At 38.4% G+C, this 16,579-nt stretch overlaps 1 protein-coding gene across 21 annotated transcripts in view; it reads left to right on the top strand.

Moving 5' to 3' along the window:
• DOCK10 (dedicator of cytokinesis 10) overlaps nucleotides 1-16,579 on the top strand; it is a 261,474-nt gene that overhangs the window by 99,681 nt on the left and 145,214 nt on the right. For 14 of the 21 annotated variants that reach the window (XM_082690399.1, XM_082690383.1, XM_082690395.1 and 11 more), the window contains exon 2: nucleotides 10,657-10,776. In XM_082690399.1, coding sequence (XP_082546525.1) covers nucleotides 10,657-10,776 — 120 coding nt within the window. The remainder of the gene's footprint in view (nucleotides 1-10,656; nucleotides 10,777-16,579) is intronic. The other 7 variants (XM_082690400.1, XM_082690385.1, XM_082690391.1 and 4 more) reach the window with 1 other exon arrangement.

Here is a 16,579-nt window from a genome sequence, read left to right on the forward strand (position 1 = left end):
TCTCACACACATCATTTTATAAAATATGTTGTGCTATTGTCTTTTAAGTCTATTTTTAATCTATTCTTACACATTTGTGAACAGCCTTTCTCCCTAGTTATCTATGCTACCTTTTTACTATTACCCCTCATTTATATAGACATTCACAATTACTTATTTGGGCTATTTCATAATGAGCCAGTTAGCTGAAAAGAAGCACAGGCGAGGGTCTCAGTATTATGGGTGCAGATAGCAATGAAACAGGACCAGATTCCAGGTTCAAACAATGGAAAGCAGTGCTGAGAGTTATAAATAGATGATTGGAGAAAGCAAAAAAAAAAAAAAATGAAGTAATGGGGGGGGTGGAATCTGAATTCAATCTGACCATGTAAATAGAGAAGTGTAAATTGAAACTTGATCTGACCCAAGAACCTAGGAAGGGGACTCTGAGGGTAGCAAGAAGGAGCAGCCAGCTCATGTGCCAGGTAGATGCAGAGACGACGCTTTTAAATGGACCCAGGAGAGGTGCTTGCGACTTAAGCAAAAGTGAGCTTACTCTCCTCAAGACCAACTGCCAAGAGAAGGAGAGGCATTAAGCCAGGAGGAAAGCGAGTTGGAGGAGAACTGCCAATGTGGCAGAGTCAACTTCATGATGATGCCCTTTATTACATCTGAGCAGGAGGTGGACCGATTGTCAGGGAAGGCCATGCACAACAAACGGGAAGTAATGCCATTATCCTGATAGCTCTTCTTCTTTCCCGGATGGTGGTAATGGCACAAATCTTCATGAACGTAGAGATTCCCCAATTAGTGACAATTTCCGTTGTGGTTTTTGACACATTCATTAGCTAGCATTCAATGTACATTTCCTTAATATACCTTTTATTTCCTTTTCTTCATCCTCCTTACCCACTTACAAATATTATTTGGTCCTCTTTTGACTATTGCCTTCCATGAGGTGCCCAGGGACCTCACACCAGCCTCCAGATGTCTTTCACTGCAAAAATTCTCAAAGGGAACAGAATTAGTACTCAAAACGATGACTGTGTTTCAGCAGCTTCCCTGCAGTGTCAGGGCATGTGGGGGGGGGGGTGTTTTCTGTTTTCTATTCCTGCAACGCCATGACCTTGGCTGGTGGAGTGGGGAGGACCATAGGTCTTTCACACTGAGCTGGGTTGAGATATCAGTTCCTGAGGAAGTCCCCAGAATCCACATTTCTGGATCTATAAAATAAAGCAATAATGATCTCTTCTAGGTTTCATAAGGATACTCAGTGAGAGAAAGTGTTAACTACTTATCATGGTCCTGGGTGAGTCTGATAATTAAAAGGATCCTGCTTACGTGATGGTCCAGGGCATGTGATTCTAGCAAGGTACATTCAATACTTTCCACCAGCATCCTGAATCTTGAGCAGAAAGAGGCCAGAGACCCACACAACTGTCCATTAGTTGCACACTGAGACCCACCAAGACTGGCTCTACTGGGGGTGGGGAGAGAAGTCTGCAGAGGCAAATAAACTGCTAGTACAAAAAGAAAGCAGGGCAGATGTTGCCTGGGGGAAAAAAAAAAAAAAAACCAGATGCCCAGAATACACATTCAATCTCAAGTAACCAAAAGTAAGAAAGGAAATAAAAGAAGGAACTAACTGTCATTATGGAGAGATTTACTGACCATATAGTACACATGTTGTTGACAGAACTACTTACATTTTTGTGTGTGGCATGTATGTGTTTATGTGTATGTGTGTGTATATATATATATATATATATAATATATATATATGTATATGTATATATATATATATATTTGCACACACACATACACACACACTCCTCACACTCATCCTGAAAGTTCATTGGTGTGATGGTTAACATATTAAAATAGTGTTAAAGGTTAAGCCAGTGGCAGCTTTCATCACAGATTTCATATAAATTAATCTAAATTTCCCAGAAGTTGGCTCTAAGACATTACTTTGTCTGCTATCAGGCAGACTTGTAATTGGGTTGTGATGTATTTTTAATGATATTTATTATCTTTCAAGTGTTTCTAGAAAACTGAATTAGACATATAATTAAATTCGATCCAGATCTTCTTGGACATTTTCTACTTCTTTATAAGCACCAGTGTTAGATGCAGAAGCAACCACTCTTATTTTCTTAACCATCATTTGCTACACAAAAATGTGAGAATTTTGTCGTACTGCTAAAAGGTATATATCATCAAATTTCCTTATTAAAGAAAATAAGACTGAAAAGGTCAGTTTGAAAGTACACCTTACATCAGAGATTCTAAAAAGCTCATTGGTGTGCTTAGTTATCCCAATGACATTAAGGGTTAACAAAATGGAATGTTCTGATTTTTCTAACTGTAATGTTTGTGTTGAATGTGACGACTTTATCTTTCTTTATATTTGTAAAGGGCTTTATAATTTACCAACTTTAACCTGCTTCATTTCACTGAAATGGACTAAGACATTTTAAATGTTACTACTGGTTGATTTCTTCTGCGATCTCTGTCCGTTTTTGTTACCAAGGGAACCATTTCCAAATTCAGCTCAATCTGAGCCCGCCCAGCTGTACAGTTCGTAACTTTGATTTAGCTAGTGTTTTTCCATTCTCATGAAACTGTGTACTTCAAGACAGAGAGAATGTTAAAAGGTCAGTATGAGATGGCTTATTCCTTACTTAATCATTTCCTTTTTGGTAAGGAAAACTAGTCTTGTTTTCTGAAGCTCAAACATTTGAGAGGTTGTCCAGTAAAACTCCCTTTGATGAAAGGCTGAATTAATCTGTCACACAACCACTGGCTGACAGCTGTGGACATGGATACAGCTGTGTGGGCTCTCTCCAATTTTCTCATTTATTTTAAACACAGATAGTGTGGAAGTTGGTTCCGTTCCAATTGCACTAAGGCCAAAGGGTCCTGGATTGAGTTAAGGTCTCAAGAATCCATGTGTCATTTGTATTTTTATTTCCTCTAAGAAATTCAACCAGTTATCTTGATAATGCTTAAATTAGTTAACAGCTGTGTTGTTTCAGATTTGTTTTAGAGATCTTGAGATTGGAATTCTTTTTAGAGTTTCTCTAAAAACCCTGTGGATAGTCATTGTTAGCTTTTTGCTTGTCTGTATGCCAAGATGTGAAGAGGATGTTTAAATAATTGGAATGTCATGCCTTGATAGAGTCTACTGTATTGGTCTTGAAGTAAATATCAACTTTTATTTGTTTGTTCTCCTGGATCATTAGTCAAAATGAATGGTTTTGTAAACTGAAGAAGGCACTCAGATGTAAATTAATTCTGTCATGAATATTCAAATTAGAATAAATGTACCGATATCTGGAAAGGACAAGGCTGATTGAGGAAGACTGAGAAAGTCTCAACTAGCATAACAGAGGGTATGCATGTTACAGAAAGGATATAAAAGTTCTCAAAGGCAGGGTGGACAATCTTTTTTTATAATAGTGTTCCCTGAAAAGATCAGATTTTTTGAAAAGGAGGACCAAAGGAATAGTACTAGTTCAGATCAACAAACTAGAGTGACCCTTACCCCAGTGGTGAGTAACCAAGGCTTAGCTCCGTAATTATACTTAAAATTTAGAATACAAATATGTGGCCTTCCAAAATGAAGAATTTACTGTTGTAGTGGTTCTCCATTCTTCATCCCATCCAACCACTTTCCCTGATTAGTCCTTAGCGATCCTATTTACTCAGAGTGCCAACAAGCTTGACCTGCATGAATGTAGCTTAGAGCTACAGAAAGAAATTCTGTATCTACAACCTGATTGTACTCTAGGTATTTATATTTGAAAAGCCAATGAGTTTAATACTAAACTCATTTTAATTCAATAATGTTTTAATCCAGAAGTATAAATAACTGAAAATATTTTCTAGGCTATCTCTCAAGGAAAGTAAAAGGTAGAATTTCAAAGTTACCTTCATGTGTTGATATATGTGATTTAGGTAGATTTCCTTTTTTTTTTTTTTTTAAGATTTTATTTATTTATTTGACAGAGATCACAAGTAGGCAGAGAGGCAAGCAGAGAGAGAGAGAGAGGAGGAAGTAGGCTCCCTGCCAAGCAGAGAGCCCGATGCGGAACTCGATCCCAGGACCCTGGGATCATGACCTGAGCTGAAGGCAGAAGCTTTAACCCACTGAGCCACCCAGGCGCCCCCCTTTCTTTTGCCTTTGAGGGGTAGAACAGCCAGACTTCAAGAAAGTCACAGAAGAGACATTGCCCTTTTTCTAAAAAAAAAAGTCAGTGTTTTCCTTATGTTACTACTTCTTTTGCTTCCACAGAATCACTAGAAATTAAGGGCTTTTTTTTTTTTTAAAGGAAATTTATATAATAAATATAGAAACATGTACCACAGTTTCTGGTACATGAAGACAAATTTAGTGTAATGAGTTTAACTGGTTGGTTGGTTTGACTTGGTTTTGTTATGTGCTTTTGACTACAACGTGTGGGGTAATTTTCAGTCCTTTTCAGTAAAGACAGTTCTCTATATTTGTCTGGCATTTAGCGGTTCACTTACTCCCCTCCCTCATACTTCATCTCCCTGATCCTTGTAATAACACTGCTGCAAACAGGAAGTTGCCCTTTGACTCATTTAAATCAAAATCACTCAAGCACAACGTAAATACCTTGTCCCAAGTTACATAGCTTGTAGGTAAAACACTGTGACCCTCCAACTAGAGATCCTGACTTCTATTCTTTTGCCACAATGACCAATGCAGAGATGTTTAAGTAACTTAGCAGATGTCTGAGGTTCCCTACAGAGCTCAAAATACTTTAGTTAATACATTGCTAATTGTTCTTCTCTTTTTTGCTGACATTCGATTCTAGGACCACATACATAATCTGTAATTATTTTCCCCAGTCTTCTTTCCCCAGTGTTTTATATATCTTTTTTAATTACTTGAAGCTGTTCCTGGTTGAAATTCCATGTGAAGTCCCCTCTGTGACTTTTTTACTGTTCCTCTCTGGTGGATCTTCCAAGGGTAAACAGTTTTAAAATCAAATAATTCCCCAGTGTTTCCATGGAGGCATGATAGTTTTGAAAGACCTAGTTCATTTTTTAACCACAATGAAAGCAATACACGTTTGTTACAGAAAAATTTGGAAAATTTGAGAAGGCAAAAGAGTAAAATCCTAAATGTCATCTCCCATCCAAATATAAATAACTAATAGCATTTAGATCTATATCTCTAATCTTTCTTTAAATTGTTTAGATATTGTGCAGATTAAGTTTAAATTCCAGTGTACAATATTTATTCCCACTTTTATTTAATAATAATACATAAGCAATTTTGCTTCTTATTACCAACTTCCCAAAAGTTCAGTTGTAATGTCCATGTACTGTTTCTTAGAATGGATATACCATAATTTCCTAATCATTCCTTAGCCTCAGTGATTTATTATTTCCCATTTTTAGCTGGTCTTGTCTTTCAGACCTCACTACCTCTTAGAGACTGAAGTGTTTTGGATTCAGTCTTTCAAATCACAATATATGTGCATCTTGAATCCTTGTTTCTCCTTTTGTAGACATGCTTGTCTTCTTGGACATCTTGATCATGGACTGCAGCCTTCTCACATTTTCCCCTCAAAAGCCAAACATATTCAAAATGTCATTACTACCTTTACTAAAGAATTGAAGAGTTACAAGGAGGAAACAAAGGAAGATACTACACAATCATTCATTAGTGTGTTTTAATCCACATCCTATTTCCAATGTCCTTTCCAAAGCCCATTACAACAGCAAGCCTCTGTCCACTACACACAAGTCTGAAAAATATCAATCACTGGTTTTAAATTTTTTTTTATTTAAATTCAGTTTAGTCAATATACAATATATTATTAGTTCTGGGTAGAATTTAGTGGTTTATCAGTTACATGAACACCCAGTCCTCATTATATCAAGCACCCTGCTTAATGCCCAGTTACCCCTTCCCCTCACCAACCTCCCCTCCAGCAACTCTCAGTTTGTTCCCTATAGTTGAGAGTCTCTTATGGTTTGCCTCCCTGTCTGTTTTTATCTTATTTTTCCCTCCCTTCCCCTATGATCCTCTGTTTTGTTTCTTAAATCCTGCATATGAATGAAATCATATGGTATTTGTCTTTCTCTGACTTATTCTGATTAGCATAATACCCTCTAGTTCCATAAATGTCATTGCAAATAGCAAGATTTTATTCTTTTTGATGAGTGAGTAATATTCCATTGTATATATACACCACATCTTTATCCATTCATCTATCTGTGGACATCTGGGCCCTTTCCATAGTTTGGCTGTTGTGGATATTGCTGCTGTGAACATTGGGGTGCATGTGCCCCTTTAGATCACTATGGTTGTATCCTTTGGATAAAAACCTAATAGTGAAATTGCTGAGTCATTGGGTAATTCTATTTTTAACTTTTTGAGGAACCATTGTTTCTGAGCAACAGCTCTAGTGTCTTCACTTTGGGGATATGACCTCCACCATCCTGCTTGCCTTCCTTATCCCTCTTGGATTAAGGTCGATATTTTTTCTCCATCTTGTTCCAAAGATAATATTGCAAAGACATACACTTACACGTCTTGGCTTGTATGTGTAGTTATTTCTTTAAAATACAGTCTCAAAAAAGGAATTCCTGGGTCCAAAGATGTAAACTTTTTTACTCAAATATTTATTGAATGCCTCCTCTTTGCTCTTTATACACATTAAATTTGCAATTTAAGTGCTTTAAATTCATGACTAAGGGAAATTTAAACTCACAGACTTTACTTAAAGCTTACAGAATTAGTACTATGGGTTTGGTGCTAGTCTAAAAGTATAACCTATATTACCTCATTTAATACTATAACATAGCTCCTACTAAGATGTCCATTTTACAGATTAGAAACTAAGGCACAGAGATTCTAATTAACATGTCCAACCTCCCATTCCCCATAAGCAGCAATTCCAGAGCTAAAATACCAAGGGTTCTGGTTCCAGAGTAAATGTTACACTCTATTCATCTCAGCATAAAACACTTATAATCACACTCCACTTTTTACTTTGGACTCCCCTAAAATAAGGCTGGGTGGTCTAGTTTATTTCTTAGTTAAATTGTACTTCTATTCTAGGTTGATAATTTAGTTATTTTACTTGTCATTGTTAGACACTTTCAAATGCTGAGATCTTCAGTCGTCATTTCTTCACCCATTTGATTTTGAATTATAATTATGAAATGAATTCAGATCCTTGCAACAGTATACTATGTCCTTGAAATTTGCGTCTTTAGCTAAGGCACAATCTGCTCCTTCAAACCAAATTAAACGACTCTTGACAGCCTGGGTTATTACTACAATGGCAGGTTTATCAACTCTAGGAGTAAGATATTGTGCTGACATTCCATGAGAAGTTGTAGAATAAGTAGAAGGAAGGAAAGCCTTTGTTTTTGTGACAGGAGCCCATTATTCTGCTGAGAAGTTGAATTGGAGGAGAGCTGAGGATTTGAGAAAGTAGATCAAATAAATCCCTCAATATTTATGAGAAGAACAGGGTCCCTTACCACTGCAGTGCAACACAGCTCCGCTGCATGATAACAGGTATTGGTGGGTGCCTTTTCCCATGCCTGGAGAGATTTTAGAACAGCTAATGAAATTCATTAGTCATCTGAGAGAGAGCAAGAGTAAAAAGCACTATAAAAATCCAATCCAATTCAGGGTAATCTTGGCACACGCCTTAGCCCAGTTGGTGTATTTCCAAAAGAAAGAGACACATTAAATTCAGGAGGGACAATCCAACTGTTCTAAAGCTACAAATCAATGCTACTTAGCTCTCATTTTTGCTCAACATCTCTGCAAGGAGCCATAGTGAGAAATTAACTGATTCCACCATGCTCATATACATGTGTCTCTTTGACCGAAACACTGAGCAGACAGCTCTCTTGCTCCAGAGAGAACTACTCGTCACATGACATGAACCCTCACCATCACAGATGCATAAAGCCTTCGTGCCAAGCATAGCCAAATCCCAGGCCCTAGGTGCTACGGGGTATATCATTGCTATTTTCATTTTTAAACCTCATATCCACAAAATTATGAAACACTGGATGTTTTGCATGCTGCACCTTGACTAACACATTTACTGGAAAGATAGAACTTTACTAATCTGTCCCTCAGAAGTCAAAAAATTAATGCATTATTTGAAGCAGCTCTGCTAGGTTTTGCAGCCCTATGACAAAATAACCTAAGCGCAACATTTAAACAGGAAAAGCTTAATAAATGTCATTCGCTGATTGGCTGATATGTCCTAGCCTTAAATGATGTAATAAAAATATACCTTCCAGCAGAAGTTCGTAGGCTATGCCTTTTATTAGGTGCATCAAGGAGAGGTGGGGATGTAATATCTCTACAGTTTTATTAACACCCTGTGACTTGCGAGCTCTGATTTTCCCATTGTACTAATTGAGGTGGGGCTAATTCTAGGTAGAGTGTGGGCTACCTGAAACATCTTCTCTGAAGGTCTTCTTGACTCCAGCTTGATATTAATGGTCACATTGCAACTAAGGGAGATAAAATTAAAAGGAGAGTGAGAACAGGATGGTAAAAGGCCCCTGAAAACATATTCTGTCATTTGCTTTTAAACCCATAAGTTGCAACACATACTAATAACAAGTGACACTCTCACAGTCCTGTTCATGTCGAAACGAGGACAGCGAGAAGAAAGTCTTGGTAGATACATTACAGGCTATTGGTATGTGAGCACTGAAGAGCAACAACATCTGCAAACTGGAGAACCAGTGAGGGAAAGTGACATAACCAACGAAATCTATGGTTCATTTGCTACGTTTCATGCACAAACACAATTTTAAAAGAAGAAGGGAACAAATAGAGGTTCCCAAAGAAGCTACATATTTCAGACTTGAAGGTCTGAGGGAGCAGCATGTGACATTACAGGGTAAGAGATCTTAGAGGCAGAGCATTGAGGTCCGTAGCTGAGCTCCACTGAGTCACCACTACTTGAAGACATTCAAAGCCAACTAAAAATAAACTAAAATAAAGCCAAATCTAACATCTGGAGCCTGCATTTGCCTCATGAGCCATGAGTCTGTGGTCCTTGAGATCAACCTTGGCCTGGGAAAACAGGGAATCAGAACTTAAAACAAATCTACATAGAAGAATCAAGTCAAAAGGCAGGGATTCTAGGACTTTTTTTAAATTACTGGATTCATGCCATAGTGTCTCTGTGTCTTATGCTACGAAACAGTGAACATTTCACACAGCTCTTTCCCTAAAGAGGTTGTGTGGGACAAATAAACATCTTTCCTCCAAAAATTACATGGAGTCCTGTGTTTTTTGTTTGCTAAGTCTGGCAGTCTTAACTCGACGGGCCACTCCAGAGAGAATATTCACCATACATCATCTTTAGTTTACTTAAGCATTGTAAAATGGGTTTGTTCTGTTTTGTTTTAATGCTGAAAGTACATGGAAATTCTTGTTAGTGGTCCACGATGTCACATCTTGTTTTTGATTTTGTTTATATTTAGAAAAAACATCAACTGCTACTTAGAGGAGCCAGTCAGCAATTATTAAAATGTTCGTGGAAGTTTTTAGGGCCTCACCAGCAGAGATCTTCCAAAGAAGGTCTTAGAAATCAAAACTAAACCTCTGTGCTCTGCAGACTAGGGAGGGGTGAGGACAACAGGAAACTGTTGATGGCATTGGCGTGCTAGAGAAAAAAAAAAGTTTTTTTCCATTTATGAGATTCTTTCTTAGCCTCCAAAGTTCATGGTGACCACTCCAGCTCCTTACAGCCCCCAAATAATCTCAAAGACCATCCCTTGTCACTTAAGTTGTACAAATATTTCATCAAATGGCAAGGGAATTCAAGACTGTGTCCTTGATTTTCTGTTTTGCAATGTTTTATTCTGTATTTGGGGACCCATTTTTCTCACGTTTGGCATAAACACATCAGCCTTGTAATGCTACCATCACACCTTTTTCCCCTCTGGCATTTGTCATTTGGTGCTATAGGCCATTTCTTTGAGGGAAGTGCCTCTCATCTTGGCTTCCAGATTTTAAGGTGATGTGATCATTTGGCTAATTTTTCAGACTCTTCTCCATTTCTACCACAATGCATCCATAATAGTTGCATTGTTCAACCCTGCTAGAGAATTACCCAGCTTCTCTCTGTTGTGGCAAAGAAACAGAGAGCCAAGCAATTAATCCCGACACAGGATCCATGCTTCAGGGACAACGAAGACAGCCCGTGATACTTTGCTTGCTAATAGGGAGCCAACATTTTTAAATAGATCCAAGTAAATCTCACAAGGAAGGATCTAATTCAGCAAAACTGTTGATGATCGTAATACTACAGCAAGAAAGCAGAGGACTTTTCTTCAAACTGACAAAGATAAAGTTCACATAATTCAGCGGGTATGTTTGGCTGAATAGCATGAGCTTTGGGAGCTCAGTGAGAACAGCTTGAATTACTGAGCAAGAAGTCAAGTATTTCAGGATCTTTTCATATTATTTCAGATCTGGAAATAATAGTTTTGTGGCTTTGCCCTAAATGCCTGGAATCTCTGTGACTCTACTGGAAGGACTGCATCATGTCAAAGCCTTGGTAGCTAAGAAGCGAAATTCAACCACACGTTGAGAAGAAGCAAAATTATGTGTGTCAGTGGTTAATGCCATATTTTCTTTTTCCACAGCAGGAAAAGCCCAGGCTCCTTGAGCCTTTGGATTATGAAACTGTCATTGAAGAACTTGAAAAGACCTATCGGAATGATCCCCTTCAAGATCTTCTGTTCTTCCCCAGTGATGACTTTTCAGTAAGTGTTATTTTTCAACCATCTAAGTTTGGGATGGCCCCAGAGATGATAAAAGATCCTCTCCAGTTGGGTCACTGTCTTCCCTTATAGATTCAGGTTGGGCAGTACTCTTTCCTGGGGCTGCCCTACATCATAGTCACTGTGGGAAGCCACATCCGCCAATAGAGAATGCCCGAGGTCTTGGCATAGCTGAAAGTTCCACAGTGGCCTTTGGGGTGGGAGATGCACAGGGTACTGCTCATTCCAGATCGTACCCGTGTCCATACCAAAGTCTGGGTACCTAGCCTCCCAGAGCATTTTTTCTCTCACCCATTTCTAACTGAAAGCTTCTGAGCGAGTTAAACCAGCCAAAGGCAGAGGGAGGAATCTCTTGGCACAGAACATGCAATTCTTAAAAATCACCCTTAATCTTGGCTGTCCTTTGGTAAGGAACTGGTAAGGCTTGCGGGCAAAGAAAGAGAGGCCAACACATCTTCATGGAAAGATTTGTGATCTGAAGACGGTGCTCTCTGGCATGTGGAATGTCCTGAAGATCATAGAGAGAATGAATAAAAGGGCAGTTCATCGTGGAATTGGAAACAAACACAGTAAACTTATGGCTGATGAGCACTCACATGTCTCCAGCATTCCATTTGTGGTCATCTCAAACATTTTTACATTGTTAAAAAATATCTGTGTAAATGGAGATCTCAATGAGCAGATGGTGACCTTTCATGTCTTTTCCTAAAAGAATGGTGTTCAGATATCACAAATAAATATCTTAAAGCCAATGAAAAGGTAGCTCCAGGGTAACCCTGGGAAGTAACCACTGTCCATGGGAACCTCTGCTGAGTTTCTGGGGCCTCATGCTCATGCTTCTTCAAACAGCCTCACACTCCCATTCTTTCCTCTTACTTTTGGGGCAGATCTGGCTTCTGGTTTCTAAGGTGAATTATTTTCACCTTCTTCCATGGATTATTAAAAAAGAAAGTAGATGGAAGTTCACCATTTTCTGTTCCAAGTATAGAGAATGATGGAAGAAAGGAGATAGATTTATAGGAAGGAAAAAAAGGAACTATCCCAATTTGTTTTTCAGATTTTTACACGGGTCCTACTTTACTGGTTGACACACATTAAGAGAGGCGGATCTCATGCAGAAATGTCATTTCCGTGGTTTAGACCACCAGGGCTTGAACTGCAAGCACAAAGTTGAGCCACATTTTATTATTATTATTTTTTTTTTATTTCCACACCCTCACTTTCTTTCATAAAGAAAGATAAAACTTTATGAACAGACTCTTTCTGTCAGACAATACAAAAATCCTTGAAACTTGGAGACATTTTCTTCTAGCTCTGTCATCCAGATATATGACAAAAGCTACTCCAAATTCCCCTAGTTTCAGAAGAAAGTGGATGGGATGTAACAATTGCACTGAATTTAAATTCATATTCTGGCATTTTTTTCACAATCATTTAAGTTAAAAATTGTCTGATTACTCTAGGACCTTTGTCTTCCTTAATGGTGTGAACAGAGCATATAATAGCATACATACTTCTTTGTTTTCCAGAAGTGAATATTCCAGTAAATACACTGAATTCTTTCCTCCTCCGGTCCTTTGCTCAACACCCTCTGTGGCCACCCCCCTTGCCTTCAAAATGAAGGGAAATCATGTTTTTGAGCAATGGGTAAGGATTACCTGGGATGTGTGTGGACAGACTCTGCTCACCCAGTGGGAAGTGGTAATAGAGTGATCACCCCCATCCCTGGGGCATCACAGAATGGAAGGAGGGGAGAAGCTCCAAACTTCCCACCCTCCCTCCAAAAGCCCCAAGCCTGGTTATGCCCTACAGGTGAGAGAATCCAGTTCACTTCCATGTTTGCATGTTATCAAGCACCCTTACTTTAGGCAGACCTGATTCATTACTGGCTTTATTTAATCAATATTTATTTTGCACCCATGAAGCACTGAATATAGAACTGCACTTCCCAAATAAGTGAGGCAGGCAAGAAAAGAAAAAGCCCTGTATTTAAGGAGTGTGTGCCCTAATATGGATGAAAATAACAGTTGATTAAGAATCCTGGCTTCTTATGGTTGAGACATACCAAGAAACAGGGGCTTCAACTGTTATTTAATATATCTTACAGGAAATTATTTTCTACCAAGACAGGATTCGGGCAGTGTTTCTCCCTACTCACCCCGCTGACCCAAACCACCACATCCTTTTTTGTCTAGATCCCCAAAAGTAGCTTTTAACCAGTCTTCCTGCCCTCTTCCTTTGCCCTCATTTAAAGGAAGTTTTAGAAATACAAATCAGGCAATGAATGCCACAGCTCTAGTTAAAAATTTCCAATCGTTTCCCATTGCGTTCAGTGTCAAACCAACATGTCGCCATTGTCCCCAGCACCTGGTTCTGCAAGACCTCAGAGCCTTTATCTCCCCGCCCTGTTTCCCTTGGTCACTGCATGGATACCTAGCATTCTCTATGGTTCCCTGAACTGGCAAAGCTCATCCCCTGTGTCAGGGCCAGTCTGCTCTCTTGCACGACGGATTCCTGCTTTTCATTCATAATTCAATTCAAATGCTACCTGTCCAAGGAAGCATCCATGACTCCAACCTTGTAGTGTCCCTTTATGACACCACATTTTTCTTTTCTTTCTAGTCCTGCCAAACCTAGAAGGACCTCAGTTTGCTTTTTCTCTCTTCTATCACTCGTTCCTTACCATGAGGATGTACCCTCGAGCAGGATGGAGATGTGTTCTGTTTTGATCACTGGGAGACCCCCCTCCCCCAGCAGCTAGAGTGGCACTTGTCACAAAGCAGGTGGAAAATTAACATTTATTTCATGAATTATCTTTTAAAAACATGTGGATTGTTATTTTAGAATATACCTTTAATTCTTTGAGTACTTTTAGAAACCAAAAATTCCAAAGTGGAATTTTAGTATAAAGAGAGTGAAGTAATTGGTTTTGGTTGATGAGGAGGAAAGTGATCATTAATGTGATACTTTCCTCTTCGACACAACCCAACATATCACCTTAGGAAAACAGCCCTAAGATCAGCTGATCGCTAAGATCAGCTCCAGAAGCTCATTCAGGGGGTACAGTGCCTGCCACATAGCCACTATCAACAGAGGCTGATTTCCTTTCTGCACCCCATAATGTACCTGCTTTCTGTTCCTAGGCGTGGGAGAAATCAGTTTTTATCTGTATTTTAAGTACCCAACACAATGACAGGGTCGTGAGCTTTCGTGAAGATTATGGAACATTGACTTAAAAATTGTCTTCTTCCTGGTAAAGAAACTGAAGTAAAAGCATTTCCCATTGTCTTGGCACATCCAGTGCGTGGGTCCTGGGAGCAGGCATTGTGATCTCTGGGACATTTTGCATCATAGTGAATCACTAAGAATAAACGGCCTTAGGTATATTTCTTAGCTCTTTCATTTAAAAAACATGAGCTACTTCATTTATTGTATTTGGGACTCTTGCTTTTCTTATCTTTCTTTCTGAAGCAGTTAGTAATAGAAACTTAGGACCAAAATAATAAGAAACTCAGTCACCAAATTGTGGCTTCATAAAATAGGCAAGGAGACTAAGAAAGGAAAAACAAGAACTAAAGAACAGTTTCAAGGACACAGTGAATCATAGTGTTGAGTGATTCAATTTGAGGAGGAACTGATTAAAAAAAAAAAAATAGCAAAACCAAAAATGAGAAAGCCAGGAATGAGTTTCCTATTGAATAACAGACACAGAAAGCCTGATGTGGAATCACCTCCGGACTTAACAAAAGCTTAACTAAGAAAGTTCAGAGGTCTGTAAGCTATCACACCGTGGAGGGCCCCTGGATTGCCTGCATTTCAAAACTGCCCATGCCAGGAGAACTGCTCTATTTCAACTCAGCACCATGGCTTACTTTCTGTGAGTTAAGCTGCATGTATCAAGGGCAACAAAATGAACAAGAAACAGCGCTTACACTTGAAAGGTTATGCTTTTGACACCAGGAGGTGCCACTTTCGAAGTCAAAAGTCTGTGTTGTGCATGGGAAATGACCTGCCTGAAGAGTTACACGATATTCTCAAATCCCCTCTTCATCTCAGTAGTTCAGAATTAGTGTCTCTGGGTTACCCAGTGTATCCTGCAGTTCTCATTGGCTTATTATTATTACTGAGTGAATCATGAATTCTTGATGTACCAATGGTTTTTTCTTTCCATAGTATGTTTAAAGCTATAAAAAGCAACTGGTGTATGGGGATTTCTGGACTCAACCACATGGCTCATTTTGTTGCTAGGAAGCAGAAAGACCCCAGCATCTTTTAAATTGAAAAGCAGAAAGGTGCTGAGTCATTAGTGGGTTTTTTTTTTTTCCTTCTTCTTTCTTTACTGAGACACAGCTCAACATTTTATAAAACTCTCAACCTCTTTTCAGTTTTTGGCTTCTGAGACTAAAAAGTAGGCTTTAAATGGCTCACAGTGTTGATGAAAGAACAATTGTAATTGCAATTTAAAAGGTAAGTGACAGTCTTTGTCAAACTAGGTTATTTCTAAGTTTTAATATTCCTCTCATTTGTAAGCTAATGAGGTTGAGATTTTCAAAGGCTCTTGTTCAAGGATGTAGTGTATCTGTGAAGACAGAAATCAAACACCAGCACCTTGACTTGTAATTTACGTTTCTGTTTATGTAACAGAAACGCTACAGAAATGTAACGTTTTACACGTAACAGAAACGTTACAGAAACGTTTACGGTTCTGTCTACACAGCATGCTTATGGCCAGCAGCTCCTTAGAGAAATAAGATGCATTATTTGGGGAAATATTAATTCCCTGAATCCCACAATGGGTACCATCAGAAAATTGGTGTGGTAGTGAAGAATTCTAGAGGGATTATTTCAGTTGAGTAAGAATATGTGGCGACTTCTCTGGGCTTGATCAAACTAGGAACATAGACACAAAAAGTGTACATATAGACTGGTACATGAATGTTCATAGAAGCATTATTCATAAATGTTTCCAAAGAGGAAACAGTGCAAATGTCCATCGACTGAAGAATGAATAAATATACTGTGGTCTATCCGCACAATGGAATATTACTCAGTCATAAAAAAAAGAATGAAATAACTGATTCATACTACAACATGGGTGAAACTTTGAAACCATTATGCTAAGTGCAGAAGCCAGTTACAGAAGACCACATATGGTAGGAGTCCAACTGAAATGTCCAGAAAAGGCAAATCCACAGAGACAGGAAGTTAGCAGTTGCCAAGGCCTCAGAATAAAGAAGAACGGGAAGTAACTGCTAGGAAATATAGAGTTTCTTTTGGACATGATGAAAATATTCCAAAGTAAAAAATGATGATGGCTGCACTACCCTGTGGGGGGGGGGATATATATATATATATATATATATATATATAATCACTGAATTCTACATTTTAAAAGGGTGAACTCTATGGCATGCCAGTTATGTCCTAATAGCACTGTTATTTTTTAAGAAAGGATTTTTCTAAACATTAATGTAAGGGTAATGTAGATGGTCAGAGATAGGGTGCAAAAAAAATCACAATACGTGTCTATATGCAAGTACTTCACTCTTTTAAAGGAATAAACAGGTGTACTAAAGAAACAATAAAGAACATGGTAAAGCATTTAATTTATTGTTACCTTTTATTTCTAATGCATATTTAATGTGTCTTGCTTATATATCAGCAATATGCATATAATAATATATATATATATAACCAGAAATATATGTATATATATGGGGGGGAGAGAGAAAGAGAAAGAGAGAGAGATGTTGAATTAATCACTAGCAGAGATTTTGAATCTAAA

This window comes from Mustela nivalis (genome assembly GCF_964662115.1).
Source record: "Mustela nivalis genome assembly, chromosome: 11".
Classification (NCBI taxonomy): domain Eukaryota; kingdom Metazoa; phylum Chordata; class Mammalia; order Carnivora; family Mustelidae; genus Mustela; species Mustela nivalis.